The sequence below is a fragment of the Malania oleifera genome, chromosome 10, assembly GCF_029873635.1.
Source record: "Malania oleifera isolate guangnan ecotype guangnan chromosome 10, ASM2987363v1, whole genome shotgun sequence".
Classification (NCBI taxonomy): domain Eukaryota; kingdom Viridiplantae; phylum Streptophyta; class Magnoliopsida; order Santalales; family Ximeniaceae; genus Malania; species Malania oleifera.
Window position 1 is genome coordinate 23,296,978 of NC_080426.1, and position 21,438 is coordinate 23,318,415.

At 34.1% G+C, this 21,438-nt stretch overlaps 1 protein-coding gene across 1 annotated transcript; it reads right to left on the reverse strand.

Annotated features, from left to right (window-relative positions):
* Window positions 1-11,532: 11,532 nt before the first annotated feature.
* LOC131166132 (probable xyloglucan endotransglucosylase/hydrolase protein 23) lies at window positions 11,533-13,164 on the reverse strand. Its single transcript, XM_058124439.1, has 3 exons — window positions 12,797-13,164; window positions 12,385-12,578; window positions 11,533-12,230 (listed from the first exon to the last, which is right to left on the reverse strand). The coding sequence occupies exons 1-3, from the start codon at window positions 13,076-13,078 to the stop codon at window positions 11,837-11,839; spliced, it is 870 nt and encodes a 289-aa protein (XP_057980422.1). The 5' UTR covers window positions 13,079-13,164; the 3' UTR covers window positions 11,533-11,836.
* Window positions 13,165-21,438: the final 8,274 nt, after the last annotated feature.

Here is a 21,438-nt window from a genome sequence, read left to right on the forward strand (position 1 = left end):
ATTTTCACCCTCAACTTTCCATCACGCCAAACAAATGAAAGTGGAATTTTAACCCATATTTTATCTTCTTCTTCTTTCCTTTTTCCCCTCCTGCCGAAAGAAAAGAGGTGGGATTTTCTTTTTTAGGTCCCTTGCACTGATTATGCATAAGCCCAGCAGCTTTCAACCGTCGCCAATTCTCATGCAAAACAGGAATTAAGGTCCCGTGGAGGCTGCTTTAGATGTGGTCTGTTTGGTTCAGTAAAAGATAAGCTTGGAGGTTTGAACTTAATGTCCCAACGTGTAGAGGTAGGCTTTACCAGCCACAGGGCAATCAAGTAGATAATATCCATTTGCTCTGCACGGGTTTGTTTGGTTGACGGAAATGTGGAAAGAGAAACCAAAAGAGAAAATGAAAATCAAAAGGGAAGAGAAAGACACAGATTGAAGAAAGGATAAATTGTTTTAAAAAGATAGGATAGGGTTGGGTAGGGAGATCAGATGACCCTTGAAATAAAAAGCGGAAATAATTTTAATGAACAATCACATGTCATCAGAGTGTGAGTGAAAAATGAAAGTGATTTTAATTAACAATCACATGTCATGAGAAAAATAAGACACCGGAAGAAAACGAAGAATGACAAAAGGTAGTTGACAACGAAACATGGAGGAAATTTCTTTTAGTTACTTCTAAAAAATATGAAAGAAAAGTGAGAAGGAAAGAAAATACAAAGTAAAGAGATTAAGATAATTTATTTATTCATCTTTCTCCAAGATGAGAAAATATTGTAGCAATTTGGTATTAATTATAATGCTATGAAGAAAAAATGACACCTAGGAGCAAAGAACGAGGGGTCTGCTTCTTAAGTAATATTTGGTGTGGTAGCATCGAAAGAACTGGAAGTGAATTGAAATAAAAAATTATATGATGAGTATTTTGAGATAATCATCAAGTCTACTTCATTTTACTATGTGCCAATTTAATAACATTAATTAAGTTTCTCAATTTTCTTTTGTATTGATTGTTGTTTATAGTTTTTTATGTCAAATACTAGTTTGTAGCATCTTGTGCCAGTCTCTAGGCTTTCTGTTCCCTTTGTATGTCATTGGCAAATACTCGACTTTCTTTTTTGGAATACCCATCGGGTATCCACGCGTCCGTTTTACGGTCCACGTGACTAATCCTGCGTCCCTTAAAGTTGACCCCACAACTCCAAAGGGAGGGTAAATTCAGGAGTCCAGGGGCGAAAACGAGTTCAGGAGGGTTTGAACACCTGACCTCGTGAAAGGCACTCTCGCAATCCGCACTACCACCTAAACCACACCCTGGGAGTAATACTCGACTTTCTTTGTATGGTGGCTGGGTGCTTTAAACTGCACGTTTGATATGTATAAAGAAATGAAATCAAAGTCTTTTACCAATGACAATAAACTTAACCTTACTGTATTTTAGGTATCCAAAAGAGCTCCTCTTTATATATCAGTAGTAATCTTAAAAATAATTCAATTATCCTTTTCTATTTTTTGTGTTTTTATCTTCTTTGTTAGTTTTGTTTAATTTTGTTGTCATGATTTGATTGGTTGCAGGTGTTGTTTCTGAAAGGGTTTTATTTTATTTTTCTGTTATTTCCCTTTTACTTATCTTGTAACTACGATTTTTTTCCTCTAAAAGTGAGGGTTTATTAATAAATAATTGGAGGTACTGTCCTCTTTTAGTAAAAAAAAAAAAAATTATTTTTTTCGATTTATGTCGAGAAGAATATATAAGTTTGGAGTGAGTTTCGATCATGTCCAAGTGTGATAATCATTTTGAGTGTATTTCTTCTTGAAAATAATTTTAGAACATAAATTTTGAGAAAAAATAATTTCCTCTTCTAAACTATCATTATGGGATTTGAACTTTTGTTTTTTTTTTTTTTTTCCACTTCTATATCGTAACAACAAACGTTATCATTTTTTCAAAAGAATATTTTCTCTCCAATACACTTTTTTATTAGTCTAATATATTCAATATTGTAAATAATGGGCAGAGTGCTAGGTGGACGAATCAACTTGTTCCAACTAGGTAATGTCAAAATGTCAACATCAAATGTTAAAGCACACAATAACTAAGATGGTCTAGTTGTTGGAAATTTCTCAACAACGATATATATATATATATATATATATACAGTTCCAATTTCCCACACTGAAATGATGTCATTGGTTTTGGGTCATTTTCGTCCCCACACGTCTTCAACCAACTTGTCTCTCGGCCAGAATCCCCCACCCACTCTTATCTTCTTAGTCCACCTTCCAATGTGCTATTAATTAATTAATTAAACTCTTGGCTATTAAGGTTTTATAAAAATAAATAGAGAAAATACTGTAAAATAGAAAACGTTTCAAGACGACACGTTGCAATATTATTTTCCTTAAAACGTTATTTGTCTCCATCAGATTGGTGTGTTTTGAGTCACCAAATACGTTCTTAGAATACAATGAAACTCAGAATATAATCTGATATTAGTTTGTGTTGTACATAAACGAAGAATTGATCACAAACATTCGTAAAAGAATTTGAACAAATTTTTGAAATTCTATTTTTACGAAAAAACAAAACTCAGAATTAAAGAAAATATAATTTGTGAAAGCCTTATGAGAGAGAGAAGGAGAGAATTCTGTCCTTAAATAGACATAATTATGCTTATTAATAATAGTTACATTTGTTCAAATTTAAAATATGACCGTTAAATTATTTATATGGTGCAAATCGCACCACTTGATCTTATAAAAAATAAAAGATTAATTTTAAGGCATCCGATTATGTGTCATTTAAATGCGTCACTAGCGCCCTACAACCCATACCATGCACGCGAATATGCGCGCGCATGCATGCGCGTAGAGTACAAATTAGCACTATCTTTTGACCAATTTGAAGAAAATATTTCACCTCATCAATTATTAATGACTTTTTCTCTTTCAATTTTTCTAATGTCGGACAAACCCATATAACATTAAATGTCCCTCATAAATGTTTTAGAAAATACAGAAATGGAAGACTTTGAAAACTCATTGATGTAGGACGGGAATGGTCGACTTATGTCCTACGATTCAACCCTCGCACAAGCACATACACTTAAACACTTTAATTTAAGAATTTAATTATCCGAACATAAACACAATAAATCATGTTTTATTTCACATGTTCAAGGATTTTGAAAAGGTGTATGACTTGTCCAGCAATTAAGTCTCAATTGGTTCTTTCACAAAGGAACCAAGTTATATGCTAAAAAGTTGTTATTTCAAAGATTTAAGAATAAAAGTTCTATGTTAACAAATTAATATTCATACAATTGATTTTAACTAGCAAGTACCAATATTGCAATCTATGGATCGAATGGGTTATTCAAAATGTGATTTTAATCTACTAGCAAGGGTCCACAAGATATAACAAAAGATTCAAGCACAAGTATTGAAGTTACCAAGATATTGGTTTGGATGACTTGACATTGTTTCACACGTAGTTAGGTCACACCGTTGGTCATTCGTACAAGCTTTGAATCACAAGATGAACGCAACAATGAAGTGTAGATGATAATCGTCGTGTAGGTGTATGAAGGTGCTGGCCGAATGGTGTTGATGGGGGCCGTGAGAGTATTAGATAAAGGAGGGGTTGATGGAGTCGTTGGATAGTTTAGTGGTCTCTCACCACTTGATCTCCGGAGAGAACGCCGTAGCCTCACACTACTCACTCACAAGGAGAGGAACAAGCTTTACAAGCTCAAGCAAAGAGATGCTTCTTCAATATTCAACTTCAACTTCATGTCTCCTGTTCTTACAATAAGAAGGCTATTTATAGGCATAGCCTGAGAGACAAAGCTTTAAACACTCAACAACTCTCAACAACTATTAACCTAACACAACTAATACTTACTAAAAAAATAAGGAACTCCAACTCATAAGCACACAAGTCAAGTTTAGTTGTCTTACATTATTACAATTCAAATTTGAAATTTAAACACATTCCAAAAGGAAGGCCAAAATTGTGTGGGACCCATTGGGGCCATGTGGAGGCCACATGGGTTTTGGACTTTGCTTCAATACTTCACTTGGGTCTTCAAGCATGGTCTTCAAGCACCTAATAATCTTGAAATAACATATCAACAAAAAATATAAATTAACACAATAGCAAAGTCTTCACATAAAAAAGTCTTCCATCAAAGAAGTAGATGATCTTCAATTAATCCCATGTGTTCCTGCAAAATAGATATAAACAATAGTGGACATCTGGAGGTCGTCCACGTGTCACCATGTCAGCAAAGGAGTGGAGATCGGGAGGTCGTCCATGTGTCATCATATCAGTAAAAGGGATAAATAAGGCATGTTGATCCCTATCATCTCTCCCGGGCCCAAAAGAATTCTTCTCCGAAGATTTAGAGGTGATGTATTGGGAATACAATTCTGAAGTGCGATGAAAAAGGTCTTCTTTAAGTATCCAGCTTCTCTCAATAAATGGTTTGTTTCTCCACTTGACAAAGAACTTTTGATATGATCCTGCTCGTGTGAACTTTAGCTTGTCATCCAAGATTACATCAAGGTACTTGGGCATGGGTAAGGGTAGAGGCAAAGGCAATTTCGAGTTTTCAGGGTCAAAAGGAGTGGGAAATGGAGTGGGGTCACCTGCAGGGTTAAAATTTGAAGGTTCCATAAAATAAGATGCTACAAGAAAAAGGGTTAGATTTTCAACATTAAAAACATTGTCTATGCTAAAATCAATAGGAATATTAAGCATGTAAGCATCAGAACTAGTTTTCTTGAAAATTTTGAAATGATCCATCTTGTTAGCATGTAACTTCCTCACCTTTCCTACAAGAATCTGCTCAGGATGAATCTGGACCATAACCATATCACCTTTTGAAAATTCTTTCAACATGCAATGTAGGTTAGCAGGAGATTTATAATGTTCATGATTCAAATTAACCTTCATTCTTATTTTAGAGTATAGATTGTGTATATGCTTTGCAAAAACATCAGTCGGCTCGCTCACTTTAGACTTAAGTGGTAGTGGAATAAGATCTACAGGCTTTCTAGAACTATATCTTGTAATAACTTGAAATGGGCTAAGTATTGCGGTCCTATCCACTAAACTGCTGAATGCAAAATTAGCCACATGAAGGCATAAATCCCAAGATATAATGTTTTCAACTACCTTACATCTCAATAGGTCTCTAAGGGTCCTATTTATTAGTTCAACTTGACAATTAGTTTGGGGATAGTAAGCACTAGAACATTTAAGTTTGGTGCCTAACATGGTCCTTAAGGCTTTCAAGAAGTAACCTATGAGTTGTACATCTTTATTTGAAACAATGGTTTTGAGAAACCTATGCTCGATGAGAATCTTGTTGGTTGCTCTATCATTGATGCATGTGCTCAAAGTGTTATCATCCTTGGGATTAGGGAAAGTAGGGCAGGCAAGTGGACCTAAACTCTTATGAACAAAGTCATGTTCATTCAATTTATTCACTTCTTTCAGCTCCTCATGTTCTATCGGGTTCACTCTATGATGTGGTAAATGAGGCAGAGATGAATAAGGAACAAGGTCAGTGATATATTGATTGTCTCTCATGGGAGATGACTCACTAGGTGACTCAAAGATGACATCCTTAAATTCAGAAGGTAGGGATGATACTTCTACGAGTGTTTCTTTCTCAGAAAGGGCCATTTCAGTCTCCTTAGTAACAACCACCAACACTTGTTGTGTATCTTGACATTCCTGCTCAAACGACTCTTCACTTATGATATTCAAGGTTTCTCCACTAGTTTCTTTCTTTTCCTTCTTCTTTTTCTCACCATCTTCCTTATCAAGTGTCAAGTTCCTAGTGGGACATTGTTTGGGAAAGTGTCCTTGTTTATGGCACCTAAAGCACACTGCACTGCCAGAACTTTGGTGAGAGGATCCAGTCATAGGTGCTTTCCCTTTGTCCATAGGTTTTTGGTCCGTGGGATTGCTCCCTTGGGAAGCAACTTGACTTGATTGCGCTAGTTGAGACTTTTCATAACTCTGAATTTGGTGAGAGTATAATTCATTGGAAGAGGTATCAAACCGTTTTCCCATGTGCCCTTTAGTCATTTGCTCAAATTCATAAGCTAAACTATAGGCATGTTCAAGGGACTCAATGTGATATGGGAACAGTTTTCTCCTTAGTTCAAGCTTTAATCCTAGGAAAAATCGGGAGGTCTGTTGACTATCAGTCTCATAGACACCACATCTTACAGTCAGCTTATCGATTTGATTCATATATTCTAGAACAGTCATGCTACCTTGACGCAAGTCATAAAGCTGATCTATAAGGTGCTCTCTATAACTAAGGGGTGCATACTTCTCCCTTAATCTGTCCTTCATTAGATCCGAATGCTCAATGGGTCTATGGTTTAACCTCGCTTCTTGCCTCTCAATGTTTATCCAATGGAGTTTGGCTTGCCCGATTAGTCTCATTTTTGCAAACCTCACTCGGTGTGAGTCATGCATCTTACACCACTCAAAATAGGCATCCATTCTAGTCAACCAATCTTGGAATACTTTAGGATCCTTTTGCCCATCAAAGGTGGGGGCTTCTATCCTCATTTCATCATTGTAAGGATCACAATGGTCCCTATGACAAGGTCTCCTAATATGAAGGTCATCAATGTTATAGTCCTCATCATCCCAATGTTGGGCATAGGGCTCATGACGTGGGGGTATCCTAGCAATGTCATCTTGGAGACTCACTCGCCTTTGTGGAGGGAGGGAAGGTCTTTCTCTAGGAGTCATAAGTGGCTCTCTCTCAACATGAATCCTACGACCTCGGTGAGGATTCCTGACTTGAGTAGACATCTTAGGGGTTGGGAAAGGATTCAGAGAGCACTAGGGCAGCCCTTTGGAATGGTGTTTGGTTACACAAGGTAAGGTCAAGTGTAAACGTAACATAATTGAGGTCTAAATACCCAAAATTCAGAGTATAGATGGGCTGTTCTTGGCAAAACCGTCACCCGTTTTTCTGGAAACCCGAGAGCTGCTAAAGGATTTTCAACTGCAAACACCTTTTGGTATTTGAGGCATAACTTTTGCTAAAGAACTCCAAATAAGGCGATCTTAGTGTCAAAAGAAAGCTAAGAAAATTTTCCACAACTCTTGTGTTTAAGGTTTTTGAAGATGGTAAGGTTTTGATAGTGAAAATCGCACATCAATATGGCAAACGGAAAATGAAGATGTTGGGACTTAGAGGGTTCGCCTAATTCGAACTAGGCTTTGATACCAAGATGATGTAGGACAGGAATGGTCGACCTATGCCCTACGTTTCAACCCTCGCACAAGCACATACACTTAAACACTTTAATTTAAGAATTTAATTATCCGAACATAAACACAATAAATCATGTTTTATTTCACATGTTCAAGGATTTTGAAAAGGTGTATGACTTGTCCAGCAATTAAGTCTCAATTGGTTCTTTCACAAAGGAACCAAGTTATATGCTAAAAAGTTGTTATTTCAAAGATTTAAGAATAAAAGTTCTATGTTAGTAAATTAATATTCATACAATTGATTTTAACTAGCAAGTACCAATATTGCAATCTATGGATCGAATGGGTTATTCAAAATGTGATTTTAATCTACTAGCAAGGTCCACAAGATATAACAAAAGATTCAAGCACAAGTATTGATGTTACCAAGATATTGGTTTGGATGACTTGACATTGTTCCACACGTAGTTAGGTCACACCGTTGGTCCTTCGTACAAGCTTTGAATCACAAGATGAACGCAGCAATGAAGTGTAGATGATAATCATTGTGTGGGTGTATGAAGGTGCTGGCCGTATGGTGTTGATGGGGGCCGTGAGAGTATTAGATGGAGGAGGGGTTGATGGATTCGTTGGATAGTTTAGTGGTCTCTCACCACTTGATCTCTGGAGAGAACGCCGTAGCCTCACACTACTCACTCACAAGGAGAGGAACAAGCTTTACAAGCTCAAGCAAAGAGATGCTTCTTCAATATTCAACTTCAACTTCATGTTTCCTGTTCTTACAATAAGAAGGCTATTTATAGGCATAGCGTGAGAGACAGAGCTTTAAACACTCAACAACTCTCAACAACTTTCAACAACTCTTAATAACTTTCAACAATAACTCTCAACAACTTTTAACAATTATTAACCTAATACAATTAATACTTACTAAAAAAACAAGGAACTCCAACTCATAAGCACACAAGTCAAGCTTAGTTGTCTTACATTATTACAATTCAAATTTGAAATTTAAACACATTCCAAAAGGAAGGCCAAAATCGTGTGGGACCCATTGGGGCCATGTGGAGGCCACATGGGTTTTGGACTTTGCTTCAATACTTCACTTGGGTCTTCAAGCATGGTCTTCAAGCACCTAATAATCTTGAAATAACATATCCACAAAAAATATAAATTAACACAATAGCAAAGTCCTCACATAAAAAAGTCTTCCATCAAAGAAGTAGATGATCTTCAATTAATCTCATGTGTTCCTGCAAAATAGATATAAACAATAGTGGACATCTGGAGGTTGTCCACGTGTCACCATGTCAGCAAAGGAGTGGAGATTAGGAGGTCGTCCATGTGTCATCATATCAGTAAAAGGGATACATAAGGCATGTTGATCCCCATCACTCATAAAATTGATTATTTTAGAAAATATTTCAACATGTTTATGGTCCGACTTTATAACTAAACTATTTAAGTTATAATGCGCAGATAATTTGCTTTTATGAACAGCACATGATATGGTTAAATGTCTAGATATCTTAATTATACAATATGATTATAAAGTCAATCCACCTGGACAAAGTCAAGTTTAATATTAATTAATTAAGCATTAATTAGTGATGTGCATTTTAAAAGAATCTATAGTGGTAGCTTTTCTTTACCTAAATAAAATATATTGTATAGGGTCTACTAGGTTCGGCTAAACAACAAAAGTAAGTCCATCTCCTACCTCATACTCATTCTTACCTTCTTTTACTATTTAAAATTTGAGTTCCATATTTCAAATATGAAAGTTTTATATTCTAATCATCAAGATGTCCATTATCTTGCATCTGAAAATATAGGTTTCAGGAATTACAGTTTAAATTTGTATAAATTTAAGTAAAATATTATATAAAATTATATTAATATTGCTTTTGAGAGCATAAATTTCGGATCTTGAATTTGAATTTGAATTTGGATGGATTTAAACAAATTTCAATAAAGTTTTATATTATATTTTAACTAATTCTAATACAAGTCTAAATTCAAGACCCATCTAAACATCATATAAGCATCTTACACAAATCTAAATAAATTCAAATTCAAAACACGAATTTCATTCCCCAAACACTATCTTATCTTAGGCATTCATCTCACCAAATCTTACCATCATCCATCATCATCAACTTATTGGATGGTAGCATCTCCCATCCAAAATGTGGTTTTTATTCTATTTTAATTAATTAATTAATTTGGTTGCTTGCTATTAGTAAAATGAGCAATGATTTAGGGCCACCAAACCACTTGGTACACCAGATTTTGTTTTTTTTTTTATTTTTTTGTTTTGGGGGTCAAGCCCATCATTGGATGGATGTGTTTAATAAAGTTTTTGGATTGTAGTTGTCAAATGATTGAAATGGACTCGATCGCAATAGCACACAAAAACATTCACAGTAATGTGTATAGCTATTCATAAAATATTGAATTGAAGTTGGTGTGGTGTGGAACGTGACAAAACCATTCATATTTTTGCATTTTAGTAATTTAATTACTTGTTAGTCATTTCTCCTTCACCCAAAGCCAACCGCTACTCTCAAAGAAAAATAGCACCCCTCCCCATCTTAATTCAAATTTTCTCCTTTCTCAATTTTCAATTCTTCTTCTTCTTCCCCAACCAAGAGAGACTGATCCATCTGTTCTTAATTCGATAATTTATTTACTTTAAAATTTTAAAATAGTTAAATTATTATTTTTTAAACGGGTAATACATGATCCGCTTGTTTATTAAACGGATAGATTAGGGTTTATAGGATTGTGACCCGTTTAACCCCGACCCATTTATGACCCGCCTGGACCCAGCCCGTGAACCCATTTTGCCACTCCTAAAAGGCACCACCCCCTCCTCCCATCTTAATTCAAATTTTCGCTTTTCTCAATTTTCACGAGAAAGTGTCTAAAAGTTTCTATGTATGAGAGGTCATTATTTTATTTAATTTACACATGTTATGTGTAGAATAGAGTCTAATGAATTAAGCATGTTGCAAAAATTATTTATTAATTTACACTTGCTTAATTATTTAAATATAGAAGTGCATGTTTTTAATTTAATCACAATTTTTGTATCTAAAAATTAATATCAAAAGTTGAAAAAAAAAACATTCAATTTTTGCATAAAATTATAAAAGAATAAATACAATCTCTATATGGTATTATCTATAACGAGATAATCTAATTTGAACTCTTTAAAAGCTTTATGGACTGAAGTGCGACTTAATAAACTTGTTTTTAAATAAAAAGTTGTAGAAGTTATAGGTGATGTTTTTTTACCGAAAAAGTGAAGGTGAGTTTTTATTTTTCATGGATGTGAGATTGATCTTGAAAAATATGTAAAATCAAACTTCACCTTACCACTTGAGCAAACCTAGTTATGAAAATTTGTAAACATTATTAATTAAAAAAATAAAATAAAACAAAATAAAATAAAAAATAACTCCCATTTGTTTTGAACTATCCTAAACAAACTCACATTATCATCTTTGATCTATTGCATTCCTTGTTTGATGGATAATTAAAAAACTTGATATGTCTTCATCTTCTGTTTACAAGATCTTTTGTATTTTAAAATTATTTTTTCATTTTATTTAAACAGTTTTGTAAAAGAAATGCCCCACAAGTAAATTAATATCAATGCATAGTCCAGCCGAATTAGCTCAAGTATTAAGAACAATTTGTAACTTTAGTGACCCTGAGGTCACAAGTTTGATTTTATCTTGAGAATTTATCCTGGTGAATTATTAGGGGTGCGTCAATGCGCAAACAACTTTCATTCCCAAATTTAGTGTCGCACTATAGTGCCTAAAATGATGTGATGATGACTAGAATATCACCGCACCTATAACATAATTTTGGCTTATGTTTAGTTATGTCATGCGTGCAATAGAGCCAACGAACTATATATATATAGTATTAATTGCAGGCATATATTCTGCTTTATCTTTAAACAAATGGTTGAAATCATTACCACATAGATTTGTCGGAAGCATTTCTCAACTAATGTTTTTCAACAGCCTATTTGGTGTATTTTTTTTTTTTCTTTTAGTGGTCACGTGTAACTTAGCATTATAAAAAGTACCATAGAAGTGGGGCCGTGAACAATTGCACGCCAATTATTGTTCTAGATGTGAGAGAAGTTGGGTTCTTGGATCGAGTTCAGATTAAACTCTCATCACACGATTGAGTTAAAGTACAAATAAACATATGAATGGGAATGGAAACTACTAAATGCAATCATAAGAAAAGAACTGAAGAGGGTGAAGTGAAGAACAAACCAAGAAATATATATATTCCATGCACATATCCATTTTTATATATAATACATATTGCATGTGAAAAAAATCTCACTTCAGGTGGACTTGTTTGACTTATAAAAATATTATATTTGAAAGTATAAATTTTAAATAAAACTTAATATTCAACTTTGTCCAAATTTTAGTAGTTTCAAATCTAAAATTTAAATTTCAAACTTTCAAATATACTGAAGAAACAAATGATGAATAACGACTTGGTATAGAAATTAATAGAAAGAGCAATAATTTTAATTGTTGTGCAGGTTTGGGCAGGTCATGCTAGGGAGCATTCGGGAGGGAGTCCTTGTGGGAATCGCTTGGTGTCGGTGCAGTAGTTGTAAATCATGTAGTTCTTTTGCACCCACTTGAGTCTAGCTTGGCCGGTGGTGTCAAGGCCCTGGTTTAGCCAGGAGTTGTTGGAGGATGAGGATGAGGAAGAGCAAGAAGAGGAGCCAGAAGCCCATACGCAGGCCTGGGCTTGGAAGTTGCGGTAGGAGGCGGTGAAGGGCGCCTGGGTCCAGTCCGTCTTCACCAGTCCGCCGCGCGTCGCCCAGTCGTCGGCGTTCCAGAGGCTGGAGTATATCCACATGGGCTGGCTCTTCGGGAAGGCAACGCCCGATGATTCTAAGTTCTTGAACTCTCTAATGGGAGTGCCGTCCACGGAGAAGCTGATAGAAAAAGCATAGTATGACATGCATGGTTAATTTAATCATGCATATGTGTTAGAAAACAAAGAGAGAGAGAGAGAGAGAGAGAGAGAGAGAGAGAGAGAGAGAGAGAGAGAGAGAGAGAGAGAGAGAGCAGGGAGAGAGAGAGAGGTACATGATGCTTTGAGGGTTCCACAAGAGGGAGTAGGTGTGGAAGTCACTGGTGGGATCGAACCAGAGGTAGAACTGCTGTTCTCTGCTACCCTTTCCCTGCGTGAATACATTGGTGTGGAGGATATAGGGGTCTCCGCTCAAGTTGCCAAGGAACTCGAAGTCTATCTCGTCGTGAGTCGATCCAAGTGACGAAAGCTGCATTCAAAACTCATCATTTATTTTGGAGACAATTTAAATAATAATTCTAATGGGTGTCTACTTAATTAGATAAGATAAGAGAAAATATTAATAGAGGACCAGTCAGATCTTGAATCTTGATTGATATCTTGAAAATAATAGCAATAAAACAGTAACATTCATCGGCGACTGTATAATTTTTCAGAGGGAAAAAAGCATGAAGAAAAAGAACTCACATAATAGGCAGTGACGGTGCCGGCGGAGTTACCGGGGACGAGCTTAATCTGCATATCAATCTTGCCGAACAAGTACTGGTTCTTGGACTTAAAGCCGGAGCCGGAGGACTTGTCGAGGGAGAGGGTGAGAAGGTCGCCGTTGTTGAGGATCTTGGCCCGTCCGTCGCCCCATGTTATGTCGAACTCCTGGTTGAAGTTGCCCGCAGACACCGCCGCCAGAAAGCCCAGCAGGACGCAGCTTGAAGCCACCAGCAGGCGCAGGCTGAGGTGATGAGAAGCCATGTATGGTCAATTTAAGTAATAAAGGGTTTTTGAGAAAAGAAAGTGATGGAATATGAAAGAGTCTAGTGGTGGATGGTGAAGTGCATGGAAGTGGGCGGAGACCGGAGGTTTATATAGGGGCGAAAGAGGAGAGAGAGAAAGAGAAGTGGTTGGGAAAGCTTGCATGCATTGTCATTGAGGGCAAGCGCGTGGAAGGAGAGAGAGAGAGAGAGAGGGGGGGGGGGGGGGGGGGCGCGGAGGGAGCTGGGGGTTGTTCACACTTGGGGCAGCAGTGGGTGGAAAGGGTGATACATAGAAATTAATATTATATACTATGATTACTGATTAGGAATGGAGTTACATATCTTCGATTCCTACACGCCACACGGTTGTCACGGATGTTACAGCTGTCCACCATTTTTGATTGCTTCCCCTGCCATCTATTGCAACTTCAAAAATATTAAGGAACAAAAAAATATAAAGTATGCTATTTTATTTTATTTTATTTTTTATGTTTGGTTATTAAAAATAAAAAAAAATGTACTAAATCAATAAACAAAAATGTATTATTAACATTTTTATTTTAAAATTTTTTTAATTACGTTAGAACAATCTTTCAAAGAAAATAAAAAATAATTCTTTTTTACTTTTCTTTTCCACACTAAATCTTTAAGATTTTCAACTTGATCAATTAGAATAGATTGACATGCCAAATTTACATTATATTAGCATGCTATTGATAGATTGAGTAGTTAATTTTCTTCAAAAAGTTGAATTTTGTACATAGCATACTTTATTAGTGTACAAATATATATATATATATATATATAACTAATGCTTTATATGTAAATATTAAATACGAAGATAGCAATATAAAATTTTAATTTCTTTTTGATGGACATTAAAGATGCATAATACATTTATTTTTGTCACATATAAATTGTATTAATATCTTGTAAATTATCGGAGCATAATATTTTGAATGAGATCTCTTTATTTATTATGTTAAAAATGTTCACATGCAAAACGTGAGTATTATGCATAAGTGTGGCAGAGGTGCTGATAATTAATGAAAATCATCGATCCCTTTACTAAAATTTACAAGTGTACAACTCATCAATCGCAAGACACCATATTAATATTCGTTATTTTCAATTAAAATAATGAAAAACCAAGCATTATCATGTCATCCAATGTTTACCAAGTTAAAAAATTTACATAAAGAAATTCAAAGAAAAATGTTAGCTTAATTATGTTGTTAAACTAATAAATCATATTTTAGACAAATAAACTTACAAAATTTTGATTTTAATAACTTTTATAATTTTTCAAGAAGCTACCTGCTTTTCAAACCAAGAGAACTAGCTAGCCGTTGTCCATCGGAGTCAACTGCAAAAAATGACCAATGACTTCCTTTGGCTGCTGCCATCTTTGTGGCTTAACATGGCTGTTGTTCTTTGATTTTTCTCATGATAAATAAAGACAAGAACAATTATTTGTTAAAAAAGAGAGACTATTATTATATCAATCCAAACAGGCCACCAAGTTTTAAAAATATCATTAGATTAATTAAATAATTAATACAGGTATGATTTGTACGCGTAGGTGAATTATTATCATTATTATTATTTTTTGGGGATAGATTGTTGTAATTACTTGAAATTTTATCACGAGTGCAGTTTTGATGTTAAGAAATGATTGATTAAATAATAGTTATATGCATGTGTATCTAGACTTTATTATATAAATTATTTTTTTTAATTTTTATTTTGTAATGTCCTAAAATTAATTAGTCTTATCATGCATAGTCAAATTTTATGTATGTGTCAATTAGAATTAGGTTGCTAGTTAAATCTCTAAAGTTTGGTATATATAAATTGAAAAGTTTGATGGTCAAAGGGGACATATGGTTAAAAAATTAAACTTAGGACAGATTTAATTTGATGGGATGAGTAGTGCTGTAATTAATTAATCATTATAATATAATTTAAGAATGGGAAGTTAGATGGATAGAATTTAGAAATAGAAAACACTGATTATATATCCCGTGAAGGTTGTCCTATTATAATTTTTCTATGCAATTTTTATCTATAAAACTAATCACATGATATATATATATATATATAAAAGTTATTTCCTCCCCATGTTTCTCAAAAAAGAAAAATCATACCCATCAACTTGTTGATTCTATTTGCTCAATTACCATATGTGTGCGTATGTATAATGTTATATATATATATATATATATATATATATATACAACAAGTTGATGAGTATGATTTTTTTTTTTTGAGAAGCATGGGGAGGAAATAACTCACATTCAAACCTTTGCTTTATATAGAAAAATATGATGATATACTATGCACGAGTCTCCTATAATTCCGTTTTATATGCTTTTTTTATTTATTATTTTTTATAACTTAGGGACTCTAGTCACCATCGTGTCACTTTCGATACTATATTGCGACACCAAACTTGAGAGAGTGAAAGCCGCCCACCCATTGACACACCTCTGCTGATAATTCACTGACCTTATGACTCAAGGGGAATTGAACTCGTGATATTGTGATCATTAAAGTTATAAGTCACCTTTACTACTACTTGAACTAGCTGGGCTCCGTTTTATATGAATTAATTATGAGATTATGTATGTCTTTCTTATCAAACTAATTTATAACTTTTAATACCACTATGAGAATTTATTCTCTCTCTCTCTCTCTCGCTCTCTCTCTCTACTGACATTTACATTTCTTAATTTTCAAAAAATTTGCTTACAAATTTAGGTTATGAAATGATAATTATTTATTTAATTTTTTTATTGACAAGGATTTTTATTTACAAAGTTTAGTAATGGATGAGAATATTAAAAATCATGCATAAGAATTTCTTTTTAAGTCTAAATTATGTATATGTGCCCATTGATCACCTATTCCAATTTTATTTCTTATGCTATGACAAATGAAATGAATAAGATATATATATATATATATATATATATATATGTGTGTGTGTGTGTGTGTGTGTGTGCACGCATATGTATATGTCTATATTTATTAACTTTTGTAAAAGTATCTAACATTTATAATTATTTTTATTCATGTTGATTTGTGGAATTCGAAAATGTCTATGAATTATGTAGTAGCAGTCATAATTATATTTATATTCTTTATAATATATTTAGAATCATTTTTTTTTTTTTTTTTTGTGGATGTTGGTTGTAGTTATTCCATTTCCTTTCTATCATTTAATTAATTTCTTCTTTAGAATTTGTTTAGTTAATAAATGTTTGTTGTGTGACGACCAGAAAAATTTTGTTTAATTTCTCTGATACCACCTGTAATAGTATTTTTATTTAGCGGAAGATCTCAAATACAAATTATTAGAGTACTAATTATTTCAATATAACAATATCATTTCCAATATCACAATTAACACCCCTAAAATTCTAAATACATTAAAAACATAATTGAATAAAGATATATTCTAAGTAAAACCTTCTATCCCACCCACGCTTCACTGCGCTACTCTGATGACTGTTACACTACATATGACATCTGAAAAATATTGAATAATCATAGGGTGAGACACCTCTCAGTAAGACGGAATAGATTATCATCAGTATGTGAAACATGAGTTCTAGTGTAGACAAAATATAACCGTTAATCTAACTTTAAATACCTGTACATTTATAATTGTAACTCACACCCATTATTAAAAATACAAACTTTCATTTATATCTGCAAATATGATTAAAAGAACCTCCTTGCATGGATAAACGACATGTATAACCCCCATGACGAGTTGTGCGGCCCCTAGGTTGGACTAATTAAAACAACCTGCTAATAAAATAAAATCTTTTTCCCCTATTTTAATATCCAACAATAACCTAAACAGTAGAAGACCAATCATATAAAATACATCCACATATAATATAATACCAAAGTGTCAAATCATCCCATAATATACAAACATCGTTGTTCTCTAAAAAACTACCCTTACTAATTCCAAGGGTTTACAAAAACATGCCACTCAAAAATAATACTCACTCTAAAAAAGGGCAGACTAATAGTTCCTCTATCTGCGAGCTTGCTCCGCTCGCTCAACTGGCTCACTTGAAAAATAATTTAACACTGAGATGAGCCAAAGTTCAGTAAGACGAAACATGCTATTACTAGTGTGTGGCCATTGAGCTATAGTTTGGTAAAAATAATCTGATTTAGGAATAATATGAATAATTGAATCTGAAAATGTTGATATTACATAACGTATAATAAAACCATTAACTATATTATTTAACATGCCAATCTGTATGAAACTATATTTCATATTAATACTACTATTTCTAAAAAAATCTACTTATACTTATAATATCTGATAAAATTTTCCTAGATGACTGTATGTCATGATTTAACCCCTCATGACAGGGTTGTGCGGCCCGAAGGCGGGACCTATCCTGGCTGGCTGACTAGGGTAAGTCAACTGAACTCCGACATTCTGATCGACCCCCTCAATCCATATTTGATGGAGAGCGTGTCCCGACGTGGGCATGATCGATCTCTCACCACTTACTATCTGAGTAAAGTAGTTGCACTCTGAACTGAATATCTGTAGCTACGGTATCATGCTCTGCTGTTTGATCCATCCGGGTCTAATACTATATAGGTAACTAATATCTGTAATATACTGTTTTTACCGTGGTTTCTGAAATAACCATGACCCCATAGAAGTTATCTGAAATTCTAAATAAACTGTCTAAAAATCTGTTTTCTGTATGACTGAATTGCTGTATGAATATCTGTATATTGGGGCATTATGGTACTAATAAACATGTTATTCTAGAATTACTGAAAATGCATATTTCTAAGTATACTGTACACTGAAAAATTTGTCATTTCATATCATGCAAATATCATGGTGTTTCTGTTAATGACTATAAACATGGTATTCACAAATTCTATAAATATAGTACGGTTTCTGTTATCGACTCAAGCCACACAAATACATACTAATATTATCAAGTTCTGGAAACTGTAATATATATAACCTGAATAATAATTTGATAAAAATATATAATTCATGCTAAAATCATAAAAGAGTTTCCTAACATAGCATGTTTTCCTTACCAAATTGTCGAAAAGCCCCTATCGTATACTAGTCCTACACCTGTAGGGCTTCCTATTCCACACCCTGAAAATCATATTTTCTAGAATAGAATATCAATATTTCTTGACCTACATCATTTCGTACAACTGCCAGAAGGCCAAAAATTGGCTAAAAGGCCTTACCCTGATTCTGAGGAGAAATTTGACTTGATCCCATCGACAATCCGTCCCAGCAGACTTGAAGAGAACTCCGCCAGGAGCATTGTGGTGGCCTCAGATCATCGATTCGGCGACTGACGGGGCCAAAATCAAAGAGAGATGGAAGAAAGGCCGTAGGAGAGAGAGAGAGAGAGGGGAGAGAACGATGCTGACTGTCTGCGTTTAACCGAGTTTTTGCACTATTTATATTGCTAGATTCGCCGATGAGCCATGTCATCTCATTGACGAGTCCTTCAGTAATTTTGTCGACGAACCCTACCTCCTCGTCGACAAAATTCAGACTGCCTACAACCGCCCCTCAGTATCTTCTCGTCGACGAAGCTCGCCCTCGTATATGAGGTCTTGCTGTACCCTCGTCGACGAGGCCCTGATAAATTTATTGGTGTATTTTTTCCAAAGCGTTCATCGACGAAATTGACTGCCTTCTTCTGTTACTGTTTCCATTTCTCTCCATCTTTATTATTTAAATACCATTATTCTTTGGGTTGTTACACTTAGCATCTGTTCGGTCGACCAATGCTAAGTCAGAGTAACTCATTTGTTAGTATGATTTGCCTATCGAATCTGTCCGTATACCAAGAACGTACTCAAGCCCTTCACTGGCCAAATCGAATTTCTATACCAACACGTTTCGAATAGTGTTGCTGCACTGATATCTCTTCCAATAGTTACGGTACCGTACTTATCTGTGGTCCATTAGGGTTCTTAAATCATATAATGTAATTTATATAATATTATACAATAACAATATAACGATCTCCTCATATCTTCCCAACGTTATACTGCAATTTACATAATATTATATAATAACTACATAATTCTCAACAATCACGCGATCTGTTAATCTCCGTGAATTTTCACGATTTCTACTTTATTCTCAACATTTCATGATTTCAGTATAAATTCACAACTCGTAGGAAACCACAACCCAATATAAATTCACAACTGATTAATATAAATTCACTACTCAGTATAAAATCACAATTTTACTATGTATAATCATATAACTCAGTATAAAATCCATATTCTAGTATAAAATCACATTCCTATATAAAATCACAATTTTTCTGTATAATATCATAGAAGGGATTCCAACCGATTTAATTCTGCAATTAAAACAAATTATTCTCATACCACACAATTTAAATGCTTATACCATAATATAATAAACTACCCGAGAAAATATATTTTACAGAAAACAACGGTCTGATCATCTCCATAATTTTTATTTAATTCAAAATATACACTTTTCAGAAAAATGAGAGATGATTAGCCTACTCAATTGACTTTCTCAAAATACATACGTAATAACCAAAAATCATCATTTCCATATGCCTAAATAGTTCAGAAAAATCATATGTAATATTTCGGTATCCAAACAATCAATTTAATCGATTTTAATTTTGAAAATAACTGACATAATCTATTTCCCTTACCTTATCCTAGGAGTGGTGCTTACGACGCCCAAACCACGAAATCTCTTCGATTAAAACGTTGGTGGCTGAAATTGGAATGTAAGGATATTTTTCTTTCTTCAATCAACGTAGGTTTCGCTGAGAAAATTAAGGAGAGAGAGAGAGTTTGAGTAGAGAGAAAGAAGATCACAGAGAGAGGAAGAGAGTGAAAAATAGAGGGGGAGAGAATGTGATCGGGGGTTGCAATTGGATTCAGGAGGCCTCTTTAAGCCTCTTGATACTTCTTTTAACATATTATATATACTATAATATTATATTATATTAATATATTATTATATTATATTATTTAACTAATACTTAATTTATTAATTAATTAATTTTAATTTTTAATTTTTTTTTAGAATTGCACTTACTCACATATTGTTTTTGGGGTCGTTACATTCTCCACTTCTTATAAAAATTTTGTCCTTGAAATTTTCTAATTATAACTCTAATTAAAATCCATTGTTAACCTATCATAAAGAACGATACCCATTGAGATCCACCAAAATTTCCACATTACCTGTAGGAATCTGAACCCGGAAAAGAAAATAAAATAAATAAAAGAAAAAAAAATGAGGAAAAAGAAAACAAAAAGAAGAAATTGGTTTGGCAAGACCCAAAACCATCGACGGTTTCACTGAGTTCAGGAAAAACCATCGGTGGCTACAAACAACTGAGAGCAGTGAACTGCCAAATCGTTGATGACTTTAGAAACCCCAAGAAAACTGTTGACGGTCTTCCTCTGGTTAGGCTTACTTAAGTAGTAAGCAATGTATGCTTATTTCATAATTTTCATTCCTCTCTCTCTCTCTCTCTCTCTCTCTCTCTCTCTCTCTCTCTCTCTCTCTAAATTAGGTTTTTGGACTTTCTCTCTACTCTCACTCTCTCTCTAAGAGCACCCGAAGTTTGTCATCAGTCTCCGATCATTTTTATATTCTCTCTCGGCTTGCTTGATCACTTCCTGTAGCAGGTTCGAAGGCTAAGGTTTCCTGTTTTTCGAACGTAATCGGCTTATTTTCAAGAACAGGTAAGGGGATTAAGTTATGTCAAGTTTTTTATTGAAATTGAATCGATTAAACTACGTTATATGTATGTATATTCATGGTTTCAGTTGGTATTTCGAAATCCAACCATATAAAACTGAGTTTGCAAATATGATATTTTCAAATAATAATTTGTGAAGGATTTTGAAAAGTTGAATTTGTAGGTTTTGTTATCATACACGTAAATTGGGAAACAAAATGGGTGAGGGGTGATCATTTGCATTTTTATAAAAACCTATAACTATGTATATATATGTTAAGTAAATTGAACCATGGAGATGATTAGGCCCTGGTTTTCATCAAAGCAAATTAAGTCTATTATGAAATGTGTTTCAGTTGTTTATCTTATTATGTTTTAGTACTAAAATCGCGTGGCATGAGAAAAATCTACATTGTTGTATTGTGTAACTGAACCTGAGTATTGGTATGCTATTACAGCAAAATTGGGATCTATATTGGTTATGGAAAGTATTGGAAGTTGATGGGGATCAACATGCCTTATGTATCCCTTTTACTGATATGATGACACATGGATGACCTCCCGATCTCCACTCCTTTGC